Below are 14,250 nucleotides of genomic sequence, written 5' to 3' on the forward strand. Positions count from 1 at the left end.
CTCAGACTTGTGTAGTCTCAGGTTTTCTGTTCAAATATAGTATATAATGTTAAAGTATTCATAAAAATAGTAAAATCTTTTAACAATGAAATCATAGATACAAAGATTGAAATTTCGTATTTGCTCAACTCAAAGTCGAGCCCGCTCTGGGAACAGTATATCTAAAGGATATCCATATATATGTTCCTGGCCAGTGAATCGCACGCGTTTCAACTACGCTTGAAAAGACTCACCAGCGATGCTCGTATAAAAAAAATGTTGAATACAATAATCATTAAAACCAATACTAAATAATGTGGGGTGAAATCCATTTCCAGCATAATATTTTGATGCCTAGAGAATGACTCTTAAGATGTTTATTCATTTCCCAGCTGCAGTGTTGAGAGTAATTTATTAAATTCCCAACGATAAGCAAGCTTCATTATGACTCGATATAGTTTACAAAATAAATACACGAAATTTTAACAGATATACAAGGCAAGAATTAAAAAATGCGTAACTTGATAGATCAAAGATCATCAAACATTTATGTCATCAGCGACCGTCTTAAAAAGGTTCTATACCAGGGACTTTCTATACTAGCCAGAATGGTAAAAATAAGCAGATTTTATAAGCATGTTAAGCTAGGTATTAAACCGTTGAAAACTTGATCGTTTAATTCTTATGAGGCTGACTTTATGCAAGAACTTCTAAGGAAAAACAAACCGTAAGTTAGAAATATCCTTTAACTTCACTTTCCGCTATACAGATCATGATGTTCTCTCACTAAATAATTCCGAGTAAATTTAGTGACGGTTAAACGCATCTATCCAGAGATATTTTTTTAAGGATACAACATATACAGTTAAGTCTGCCACATAAGAATAAGAATAAGAATAAGAATATTTTATTATTCCAATCAAGGGCCCTTGATGGGCAGCATAACATGTACACATAGAACAATACATCATGATTTGTAACAGAAAAACATTTTTATATAATAAAAGGAAACATTAAGAAAGTTCAGATAGGTGTTATTATCTTCATTCTATAAAAATCAAATACATTTACATGTAGTTCCAGGCAGGATGAGAGCCATTAAATCATTACAATTATCATTGTTATTACATACATTAATTAACATTTCGTCTAACTTCTAGACATGTAATAATATAGCTCCCTAAATATTTAAGTATAGACAAATTTTCATTAGTAAATAACCAAACAAATTTTGCCTCATTTGAAAGATGTATAAAATTAGGACAAATACAGTTTATCTCCTCGAAAAATATCTCCCTATCATTTTTGTATGCTGGACAACTAGTTATAAAATGTTGTTCATCTTCAACCAGATTTAGGTACATTTCTTACAAAGCCTTTGATTTCTTTCTATATATAATGTTTTATACCTGTCTCTTTCTATTTTGAGATCATGTGCACTGATTCTAATTTTACATATGGCACTTCTCAATTGAAAATTGTTTAAAGATAGATACATTTCTTTCGAAAAACAAGTTTTAAGTTTGAAATAAGTATCTAATTTACTACTCTGTGTATCTGTTCTTTTTGTGTTCCAAAATTTTATAAAACTATTACAAAGTTTTTGCTTAACTGACTTGATAAAAAAGTTGAGCTTCACTTTCAAATTATGAATATTCATCTTTTTAAAAATGAAATGTATGGATGAATACCAGCATTCAATATTATTATTAAACATGTTTTTGTTACACATATAGGTATCATACAGTAAACCATCTTTCATATTCTTTATTTTAAACCAATATTTTAGCATTGATAATACAATTGAAAAATATAAAGGGAATTTACCAAGCTCTCCTAGCACAGCTAGGTTAGAAGACTTTTTGTTTACACCTAATATATACTTTATATATCTTAAATTGGATTTATCTAAAAAATCATTCATATAAATGTGCTGTAATAAATATTCACTTTCTTTCTGGCATGCTGCAGAGCTAGTTTTAAACATACCTGTAATTTCACTGCCATACATTAAAATGGGTTTTATTGTATGGTCATATATATGTAATAGAGTAGAAATACTTGGATTGGAAGATGATAAAGATCTTTGCAATTTGAATACAGCTTTTAGTGATTTTTTGTATAATTCTTCCTTTCCCTGTTTAAAAAGTCCACTAGATATAAATTTTAAACCTAAATACTTATAATTGTTAACACATTCTATTGTATCTTTTTCGAAATAAAAACATTCTTTTAAAATTTTACCAGGTTTGTTAAATATAATAACTTTGGTTTTAGATAGATTGACCTCTAAACACCATTTAGTACAAAATTTTGATAAATCATCAAGTCGTTTTTGAAGACCTGCCTTGGAACTAGAAAAAATAACAATATCATCTGCATACATGAGGCAGTCAATTCGGCGACCGTTTATATCAACAGCATCTGGGCTTTCCTTAAATACATCCGGTAAATCATTTATAAAAATCTTGAAAAGGTTTGGACTTAAAACATCCCCTTGCTTTACTCCAATTTGAGAATAAAAATTAGGAGTAAGCACATCACCTATTTTAACACATAATTCACTTTTATTGTACATGTCTCTCAGGATTGCATAAAAGTTACCACCTATATTATATTTTAATAGCTTATATTTTAAACCAGAATGAATGACTTTGTCAAACGCTTTTTTGAAATCAACAAAGCAAGCATAAAGTTTCCCACCTTTCATACTGGTGTACTTATCCATTATAGTTTTTAATACAAACATGTGATCCGATGTCCTACTTTTACTTGAAAAACCAATCTGACATGGATTTATGATATTATTTGTTTCTAAATATTTATCAAGCCTTTTATTTAGTATTGAATTGAATAGTTTTCCTATACACATATTAATTGCAATACCCCTATAGTTTTCAGGTTTAGATGGATCCTCAGCTTTAAAAATTGGACAAATATATGCTGATGACCATTTTTTTGGATATATTCCTGAAGAAAATACAAGATTAAAAAGTTTTTGAAATAATGGAGCCAAAATACTAGCACCACTCTTCAGTATTTCATTTGGGAGGCCATCTAAACCGACTGCCTTTCCACATTTTAACTTACAAATAGTGTCCAACACCTCCTTAGAGGTTATCCTAAAATCCAGTTCATTGAAGGAGTGGCTTAATTCCATGTTTTTAAGTAACTTGTCAATTTGATTAATTCTAGCTTTATATTTATCTGGTATTTTATGAAGTGATTTAAAGTAGGTATACCAAACATTTGTATTTACTGTTTTTTCTGGACCCTCCTTTTTTCATCTTTAAGTGACTTGATTAAATTCCAGTATTCTTTTGGATTATCTTCCCTTAACCCATCAAGACTGTCCAATATTTTTTGTTTAAATTCTCTCTTTTTTTGTTTGCGAGATTTATTGTATTCTCTATAGCATTTGAAGTACGACCCTCTTACAATTGGATCAAAGGGAAATTTAGATAGGAGCTTCCCTTTAGAAATGAGTATCCCCCGTTTTGTTTTTAAGTCAGTATCAAAGAAGTTTTTATTTTTATACTTTTTTCGCTTAACAGACTTTTTAAAGACTGTTGCTTTATTAGCAGCATTAACTATTATTATTATATAAAATGTCATCTTTTGATTGACCGGCATAATATGAGTTGCTAGGTATAATATAAGCCAAGCAAAGAAATAAATCCTTTTTTAAGTTGAAATAAAATTTGTTAAATTTTAACCATTGATAATCTTTGCTTGTATTTTGTAAAATTTTAATGCCATTTTGAATATCATTCTTTATGAATATACCAAGACCACCATAAAATTTTGCATTGGTGGATTGTGGTTTACATACTGGATAATACCTGTATTTGTATTGACTTACATCTAAAATTGACAATGAAATCGGTTGAAAATAAAACCATACGACAAAATAGATGATTTCAGCTTGATTTCCCAACAGTGAACTTTCCATGTTTATGTAGCAACATTCCAGCAGCGTATGCATACGGAGTATATATCTCCCAATATTGATACGATATTCCCAGGCTTGTATTTTCTATATCATGATTTCCTTGATAGAGGGTTGCTACTCACAAAGAAGCTATTAACGAGTTGGTTGATCGTTATGGAATAACCGTTTCACAGATGAAATCGGATATGTAACTTATGTCGTAACTACCAAATTATAGTATTTACTGGCTTAGTTTGTAATAACATGAGCAACCAGAAGGGTGCCACATGTGGAGCAAGATCTGCTTACCCTCCCTGAGCAACTGACACCACCCCAAGTTTTTGGAGGGGTTCGTGTTGCTTAATCTTTAGCTTTCTATGTTGTGTCTTGTGTACTTAGTCTTGTATTATTTTAATTTTAGTTTCTTGTGTACAATTTGGAAATTAGTATGGCGTTCATTATCACTGAACTAGTATATATTTGTTTAGGGGCCAGCTGAAGGACGCCTCCGGGTGCGGGAATTTCTCGCTACATTGAAGACCTGTTGTGACCTTCTGCTGTTGTTTTTTTCAATGGTCGGGTTGTTGTCTCTTTGGCACATTCCCCATTTCCATTCTCAATTTTATTATATTTTTCTGTTTGTCTTTTTTATTTTTGCCATGGCGTTGTCAGTTTATCTTCGATTCATGAGTTTGAATGTGCCTATGTTATCTATCGCCCTTCTTTTAAGCTACTAAGCATAATAACGAAGCTGCCCATAGATAAAAAGATCATATGAATTCAAAGAAAGTCATATTGGCGGGGTTTTTTCTACGCCCTCTTGTGCCATAAAGAATCATAAAGGGTGTCAATGAGAAGGTGAAGCCGTTCCTTGGAAAGTTACTGTAAGAACTTATCACTAACCCCAGCAGAGTGGTCAGGTGGGGGCACTGAATGTAAAAGTCAATTTTGTTTCTATTGTTTTGAAAGGGAGGGACCTTTTTACTTTGCTAAAAAGTTAATATATATTTTTTTTCTGGAAAAAATAAAAATAAAATTAACATCAGGATAGGGAAATCATGAGATCATTCATTTTATTATTACTTTTAGGTTGACAACTACCATGAGAAATTTTCATACCAAGTTCTAACAAAGGACATTGCTCCCTGGTACTAGTAATATTTGATTAATTAAAAATATATTATAAGGTGAATATTCTTCTGTATTGGTATATCATATATTGATTGCTGTTCTCCAGATGCCGTGATGGCACACAGGTCATTTAAAGGTCATTTCAAGTTGGCGTTTATTAGACACCAATCGTCACGCAAAAACTCTTCCCGTTTACACGATTATCATTTCCGATTTCAGACTTCGACAACATTTCGAACAGCTGAACCAATTCCCTTTACTACAAACCGTTCTTATACCTGAGTCCTCCCAATGAAAGTATATTTACTCAAAATTTTCAAAGGTTATAGTTTGCTACATAAAAACAAGATGTGGTATGATTGCCAATGAGACAACTCTTCACAAAATACCAAAATGACACATAAATTAACAACTATAGGTCACCGTACGGCCTTCAACAATGAGCATAATAGACAAACATTAAAAAAAATGCTTCCATCATGAAGCTTAGAGAAAGAATGTTCCAAGGCGAGTATAAAAGAAATCCTTAAAATAGATACTTTGGAAAACTGAAGCAGTTTCGAAACTACTAAAATAAATGTCAATCCGCTGCTTTTCTGGTGAACATCAAATTGCATCCGTCATCCTGGTGGAGTATGTCTGCTTATTTTTTTTAACGTTAACTAGTATTCTGGGCACGGTGTTCTGGGACGGAAGAAGATTAACATTTTGTGTTGGATTAGTATCCAAGAAATTTTCCCGTTCTGTTCAGTGAATCACATAGTCGTGTCGTATTATGTGCCCCTTCGACAAGAATATATAATATGCTGTAAGACTTGTCAAAGCTTAACAAATTATGTTGCAAAATCAATACGTCACTTCATGTCCGGTCGCCTAAAACAGAGGTCAATTTGTTAATCTGACAGCATCGTCATATAAATAAAATGTTTGATTTATTAGAAAACACACTTAGTGAAAGGAAACTATTCTAAAAGGTAAGGTGTTAAAACGAGAGTTAAAGTAACACTATAATACAATACCACTTTACTTCATGAAGATTTGATAAAACACTCCGCTATTTAGTTATGAATTTTATAATATGATGAAAGACTTAGTAACCTTAGTTCGTGTAATATATAAAATATGAAATGGCTTTAGCTTAATATTATAGAATTTTCACCTGTATTCACAAATCAGTGGTTCTAAACTTACCTCAAAAGGGGGACTACTCGTTCACAAATGAACTGTTTGCCTGTTATTCAGTGGTTGTCGTTTGTTTATGTGTTAGTCAGTAACATATTTGTTCTTCGTTCATTTTTTGTACATGAATTAAGCCGTTAGTTTTCTCGTTTAAATTGTTTTACGTTGTCATTTCCTGGCCTTTTATAGCGGACTATTCGGTATGGGCTCGGTATGTGCTTTGCTCATTGTTGAAGGCCGTACGGTGACCTATAGTTGTTAATTTCTGTGTCATTTGATCTGTTCTGGAGAGTTGGCAATCATACCACATCTTCTTTTTTATTTTAACCATTATTATTATTTCATATTCCAGAATATTATAAAGATATGGTTATTACGGTTCAACTTATAGCTATTCTCTATTTGACATTTTCATGTAAGTATTATATACTTTTTTTTAGAAATCTTTGATTTATATGTTATAGCCTATTCTTCTATATTCTCAATATAATTCATAATTTTGTTTACAATAACACAAACAAAGTCCTTTTTTTAAAACCATTTAATATTTTCTTGTATATAATTTCTTCTTAGAAAATCATCATAAGTATGGCCCATCCCGCAAGTTATCATAGAATTAAACAGTTAGTTACCGTCCCTTAGATTGTTGGCTTGAAAAAAACTATTGACGGCACATTTTAAAAGCTATAAAAGTGGTAAATAATTATAATATGTCAAGTGTGGACATTCATGTTAATAAAACTAAAACGATCGATCAATTTGTGAAATTGGAATATCAAAACTAAAATGTTATTTAATTATCTTATCTTACTATGTTCATGGACTGCTTATTTCTTTCGTTTTTTTTTTTTTTTTTTTTTTTGTTTTGTTTTAATTTTACTTTGATTTTCCTAAACATTTATATATATTCAAACGGATTTTACTTTTAACAAGTACCCATGTCATGATGCTTATATCCAACCGAAAGTAAACAAAAAACAACAGTGTATATTCGTCACCTTAAAAGAGCTATACCAGTACAATATAAAAACAACTATATTAAAATGCTGTTTCCTTTCACGTTTAAAACGGAATATGTGATCAAATATCAAAATTTATTCAGAATAAAGCGAAATTCCCTTACCATCTTTGACATAACATATGATGCCCAGTGTATATAGGGCGAGTGTGTCGCACTCTTCTCATTATATAACACCATTGCAACATATATCTGAGGAATTTGTTTAAATTGGCCTATTGAGCTGCTAGATTTCCGTCCTTTTTAGATCAGATCTTCATTTTCTAGTTTCTTTAAAAAATTGTCCTCTCTTCTCCACCGACATGTTTTGTGCAATTTGTACCAAATGATAATTCATTCTTGTTGAATAATCATGAACTACTTGTCACTTGACTGTGTCGGATACAACCTCAGAGTAACAAAACTTTATATTTGCCTCCTTTTCCGAGATAAGGGATACACCATTCAATATTAATATTTAAATAATAGCAGTAAATACGCACAGCTCATCTCTTCTTAATGAAAAAAAAAAAAATGCATACTTACAAGAATTGTTCAATAAAATTCAAGATAGAGGGAAAAGAAACAAAAATGAAACTGTGTTGATAAATGTAACAAAAACAAAATACATATAGATATAAGAAGAAGTGGTATGAGTGCCAGTGAGACAACTCTCCATCCAAGTCACAATTTGTAAAAGTAAACCATTATAGGTCAAAGTACGGTCTTCAACACGGAACCATGGCTCACACCGAACAGCAAGCTATAAAGGGCCCCAACAATTACTAGTGTAAGACGATTTAAACGGGAAAACCAACGATATAATCTATACACAAAATGAGAAACGAAAGACAGTTATGAACCACATCAACAAATGACTACCATTGAACATCACATCACATCTCTATATATGTTACTTTACTTACTACTATTTGTTTTAATAACTTCATTTTTAAAAAGTTTTATATTAGTTTTTGTTATTTTGTAGCCGTAAATGGACATGGAAATAATAATTACAACAATGTAAATCGTCCATCATTAATAACAAGACAACAAGTTATTCGGCCTCTCCATACTTCTCAAGTTCAGAAAACTCCTAGCGTCTATAATATTGAACGAACGGCAGAAAGGGTGAACATTCACGACAATTATGACTCTACTGTGCCTGCAGTAACATCAAGATTTGCTTCAGGATTTACATCACAACAAATAATACCAAATGTGATACCAGGGGGAGTATATGCAGGATCATCAAATAATAATGTCCATGCCAAACCACATAGTTCGACGTTAGGTGCATGGAATAGTTACGGACAACGTGTTAAGAGATTTGCTTTACCAAATGTTTCTGTGATACAGAAAAAGAATCAAATTGACGCAGCTATAGCAGAAAACCAGCATTTAAGAACAACTCTACACGGACTTGATAATGGAATCCACAACGTTAACGGAGTAGGCTCATTTGTTCATAAACACAAATCTAAAATAGGAAAAAAACTTGCAAAGAATGAACGCCTAGCAAAAGCTCTAAGTGATATACAAAATGGCGGAGATACATTAATGGTCCATGGAGAGGTATTAGATATAAACAATCACCCAATAGGAAAGGCCTTATCTAAAAATGGTAGGCTCAGTAAACGTCTTGATGATATCCACACTAATAACGATTCCTTATTTGTTCAAGGTTCAAAGAGAAAGGCAATTAAAGAACTACGAAAATCCAACATTGCACTAAAAAAAGAAATCGTAAGATCCAAAACTCAAAGGAGGAAAACAAAAGCAATGACCAAGAAGCAGATAAAACAGGAAAATGCCATGGTTAGGAAACAGATTGCTCAAGCAAAACGACAGAAAAAACAACAAATCCCGATCATATTAGATAACACAAATACAATTAGTATCCAACAATCAAGTCTTCAGCAGCAAAATTATGTTCCATCTTCATTTGTTATTGACCAAAGTCATCCGATTGGATTAGCACTAGCAGACAATAGAAAGCAACACACTCAGTTAAATGTTCCTAATCCAAATATAAATGGTCCTGTTACTTTTGTAGATAAGTACTCTTCTAACATAGGAAAAGGTCTAGCAGAGAATGAACGATTAACAAAATTATTGAATGATATTCAATATGGCGGCGACACTTTAGTCGTTCACGGCGAATCTTTGGAAATGCGTAAGCATAAAATAGGAAAAGGATTAATTGAGAATGACCGATTAAATAAAATGCTTTATGACATTCAAAATGAGAAAGATTCCATAGTTATTCAAGGTTCAAAGAGAAAACTTATGAAAGAAATACGAAAGGCAAATGCATTATTAAAGAGGCAAATTAATAAAGCGAAGCAACAACAAAAGATCAAGAAGAATAAAACACTGAAAGAAATACGAAAAGACAATGCTTCCCTTAAAAAAACCATACGACGAAATCATTGAAAAAGGCTTTTAACAAAGTTTTAGAATATAGACAAGTTCGGGTTTGAACTTGCACAAAATAGACTAATGGAAAAGTCCCTACTGTACACACACAGACAATTTATAATTAAACTTTTTACACAATTAAAAACGTAAAAATAGAATAAATACGCCTTATATTTGACCCTTTTGAGATGTTTGATGCCATTATATATAGAAAAATAAACATATTGTCTTTCAGTCTTTTCTGGAATATTGTCGCAACTTCAGTTCATACAATTGAATACAACGATACATCCAATTCCCCAGGGTACTAAAAACTTCATTAGAAATATCATTAAATTCTGTTTGGTGGCAAGCCGCAGGGAATATTACGGTGCTTAACATAAAAAGTATAATGTTGACAAGTTACCACAGAATCTGATGTGCATTTTTGATTAGGGGAGACATATGAAAAGCGTATACACGTATAGTATCATATAAACCGTGTTACATATTCCGGGTAATGTTATATTCTTAGTATCTTCTAAAATCTGTTTTATATAGAGATAGCCTTGCTATTCCTGTTAACAAACACACAAAAAAAAAAACAAGTTGAATAAAACTTTTCAGTACCATATATATATATTTCCTCCCGGTATGACCGGCGGCATTAATGTAAACATATATAGCTAGTTATCCATTTAATGTGCACGTTACAATTATACGTCAATACTACATACGTCAGTTAATCTTGTCTGACACATTTGTCAATTAAGACTTGACAGGTTAGGTGACAAATGATAAAATACAATGGTCATCGGTATGCTTATATACTGATCATACCGAACATACAATTGAAATACTGATGATAACAAACATACAATAGAAAAGGACTCTATTCTACTATACAGTAAGTTCTTATGGCTCATTCATTTCCAAATACCGTGTGATCATTTGCTTCAGCAAATAAAATATTAAATCGCTATCATACGTTCTATGTAACGGCATTGATCATCATCAATAAATCCATGACAAAATCATACAAAGACAACATTATTTCTAGTAGCATGTAAAGATATATACATACACTAACACCGAATTTGAAAATACATTTAAAATTACAGATTAGTTTTGATATAAAAATTAGAAGATATGATTGCATACAAGACAACTCTCTACAAGAGAACAAATGACACAGAGATACATGCGTATTAGTAGAAATCAAATGATATGATCAGAATATGAATACGAAGTACACAACCGTCAATGTTATGAGTCTATCCTTCGAAAATAACATACATTTAAAAATAAGGAAATGTGTAATGATTGCCAATGCGACAACTACCCACCAAAGTTGAAATGCAGTAGATACATGTATACGGAATTTAAGCAACCGTACGGTCTACATATATTTTTGAACAAAGACACTTGGGAACAGAATTAAACAGTCAATTTTAAATTCGTGAATGTCTATATTTCAGAGCTTCGTGCAACTAATAATAACACGGTCAGCATGCATACTACATCTGTCGCAAAATATGAAAATACCGTTACTACATTGGCATTTAATCAGTTATCTTCTTTAAAATCATATTGAATACGAAGGAAATGTCTGTAACAATAATAATAGATTCTTTTGACTGCGATGATAATAATAATGTTATTAACTTTGCAGCCGGACTATGTTAGTACCCAAGGGATTGCTACTTTTATTCCTGTTAGTTTCTGGTAAGTACTATTAGATGTTATCATAACTTTCGAAGTAAGTTTTACCAACCGATATAATATAAATGAAGTATGATTATCGATGAGACATCTCATCATCATAGATCAAATTAAGTTCGGCAACTAAAGATCACCGTATGGCTTCCTATATTGAGCAAAACCCATACCGCATATAGCAACATATATACAGGTTCCTTAGCCTGACATGTGACGATCTTGTTGGCAAAAAGAATGATAGAATTGTCACATAAGTGGATTTTGTAGTATCTCATACAGATGAAAACATATTTACTTTAACAATTGACCCCAATTGTATATTTCCGCCAGTATCAAATTAAAAAACAAAAACCGCCGTACATGCTACTTTCCCGTACTTAATATTAGATAACAAAAATGCAGTGTGATCCTGCCTTCCAAATCATTTGCGTATTTTATTTCCTTGTTCCACACATAAGCATTCTTTTGGTAGCTGCGCTGTGCAGGTTTCATTGTGTTTTAGTTTAACGACATGATAACTTAAACAAACAACTGGTTTAACCCTCCTCACCACATTGAAGGTTTATTTTTTCCAAAAAAGTTTATATTTTATTTTCTAATTACAGAAATTAATTGCCAGTTTAGGCCTGGGTTGACAAATCCTTTTGGGAGATGGGGTGCAGGCCAAAGCAACCAAAATATACAAGGGCAACGTGTAGCGAACATCATCAATGCTCAACCTCTAGGGTTAAACGAACAGCAAGGACAACAACTTTTTAATCAAGTGGCGCAACAAGTACTTCAAACCATGGGATCAACGTCACAGCTACAGAACTTTAATTCTCCGGACGGATTCAGCCAACGATTTGGTTCCTTTACTCCAGATCAGCTATTGCCCACAAATCCTATTGGATCTGCTGACGGTACTATCACAGGTATACCCAATACAGCTTTACCAAATAACTTACCACAAACAAACAATTTCAATAACGCTCAACCTGGATTTGGGCTACAACAAGGCATATTTCCATTCACTGGAGTAAACGGAAGGTCTGAGACACCTTTTAGTTCAGGTTTTGTACAAGGTGGACCACAAACACCTTTCAGTCCAGATACAATACCTGGTGGACCAGAATCACCATTTAGTTCACGCTTTGGTGTTAGTCAGTCACGTTTAGGTCCAGGTTCTGGCGTTTTATCGTTCGATAGAAATTTCTCACCACCTAGACTAGACGGTGGACGTGATGATTTACCGTTTATGGACAACGGAAGTCCTTTCATACCTGGACCAATGAGAAATAACTTTCCGGGTGCCTTACCAGTTGGTTCGTTGCATACACCTAACAGTGGATTTTACCCTATTGGAAGAGAACTCCAAATAAACACCAGGCTAAACGAAAGATTACAGGATATGCATATAAAACATAATACATTACCAATGGTAGGAGCTGGGAGAAACCCATTACAAGACATTAAAAGGGAAAATCGAAGATTACGAAAATTAATTCGAAAGAAGAAACGTAATTTAAACTCTAAGTACGAGGGTAAGAAGAAACAACAAAAAGAGAAAAAGAAAGGCGCCGTAAAAGGTTTACTGTTAGGTGCATTAGGCGCCTTTCTATTAGGATAAAATGGGGGAAAATTTACAGACCATTATGAATATGGCGGAAAAGATCAGGTCAAGACACTTTTGCGCAGTGTTGATGAACTTAAGAAAGACAGCAAACATCCAGATGAAACCTATATCAAAAGTAAAATTTGAATTCGGATTTTAATCGTCATCGGAGAGATTTGTGGATTATTTGAATTTGTTACTACAATGAATTCCGCCTCGAGATCTGACAAATCGAATTCAATCTATAACAAAAAATCATTTGTTATGTAAAAAAAACACCCTGTTATAACGAATTCCCAACAATATGTATTTTGGAATCGCAGCATTCCTCGAATATGTGTTCAATTGCTGTAAACAACGAGATTGCAATATTATTGTTAAATGTGTAAAAACGATTATTACAGAATGTTATAATGACAAATTGCAATTCATTTTGACAAATTTAATAAAACTTTGATTTCGAATTGTCTACAATTTGTGAGTTACACTGATACGTCAATGTTATAACTTTTGATTTAATTCAGAGAATTTGTTTTAAGATTTATAAACTATGCTGTAGCAGTCCAAATTTACCGGTTAACTTACGCTATGTTGCCCAGCCTTTAGTATACAAGTGATGTTTTATTTTTGTAGTTTGTTGAGTTTTTTTTGTGTTTGCCATGACATTATCTGTTTGTTGTCGATTAATGAGTTTGAATATCCCTTTTATACTGAAAATCTATTTAACAGAACCAACAAATGGATTCATTGATAATTTGTTCTCGTCCTGTAAATAAAATATTTGGTATTTTATGGAAGTTTTTTTTTTTCTTCTTTTCTAATCACAAACTAAGACTATTTGATATATCAATTTAGAGAACTAGTTGTACATTTTAAATAATAATAATCTTTTATTCGTACGCAAAACAACTTAGAGAATGTAAATATTTCAAATATTCAATTACATCAGTGAAATATATATATATATATTTAAAAAATCAGTCAAATAATCATATAAGTAATATAAAAAAGAAGATGTGGTATGATTGCCAATGAGACAACTATCCACAAAAGACTAAAATGACACAGACATTAACAACTATAGGTCACCGTACGGCCTTCAACAATGAGCAAAGCCCATACCGCATAATCAGCTATAAAAGGCCCCGATAAGACAATGTAAAACAATTCAAACGAGAAAACTAACGGCCTTATTTATGTAAAAAAAAAAATGAACGAAAAACAAATATGTAACACATAAACAAACGACAACGACTGAATAACAGGCTCCTGACTTGGGACAGGCACCAAGCACATACATAAATAATGTGGCGGGTTAAA

At 32.2% G+C, this 14,250-nt stretch overlaps 1 protein-coding gene across 3 annotated transcripts; it reads left to right on the top strand.

The window, feature by feature from the left end:
• On the top strand, positions 1-13,722 carry LOC143067112 (uncharacterized). Of its 3 annotated transcripts, none has more exons than XR_012975845.1 (5): positions 1-21; positions 6,573-6,635; positions 8,206-10,134; positions 11,290-11,342; positions 11,942-13,722. XR_012975845.1 is itself a non-coding variant. In XM_076240159.1 (3 exons), exons 2-3 carry the CDS (start codon positions 11,297-11,299, stop codon positions 12,943-12,945), a joined length of 1,050 nt encoding a protein of 349 aa, XP_076096274.1. In that variant the 5' UTR covers positions 10,395-10,524; positions 11,290-11,296; the 3' UTR covers positions 12,946-13,722. The 3 variants fall into 3 exon arrangements, 1 of the variants encoding a protein (XP_076096274.1); XR_012975846.1 differs by lacking the exon at positions 1-21 and adding an exon at positions 6,283-6,303; XM_076240159.1 differs by lacking the exons at positions 1-21; positions 6,573-6,635; positions 8,206-10,134 and adding an exon at positions 10,395-10,524.
• The last annotated feature ends 528 nt before the right edge of the window (positions 13,723-14,250 follow it).

Source organism: Mytilus galloprovincialis, chromosome 3, assembly GCF_965363235.1.
Source record: "Mytilus galloprovincialis chromosome 3, xbMytGall1.hap1.1, whole genome shotgun sequence".
Classification (NCBI taxonomy): Eukaryota; Metazoa; Mollusca; class Bivalvia; order Mytilida; family Mytilidae; genus Mytilus; species Mytilus galloprovincialis.

Coding starts and splice junctions, on each gene's coding strand:
- LOC143067112 (XM_076240159.1), top strand. CDS start 11,297: ATGTTAGTACCCAAGGGATTGCTACTTTTATTCCTGTTAGTTTCTG. Junction 11,343..11,941: donor TTTATTCCTGTTAGTTTCTG/GTAAGTACTATT, acceptor TTCTAATTACAG/AAATTAATTGCCAGTTTAGG.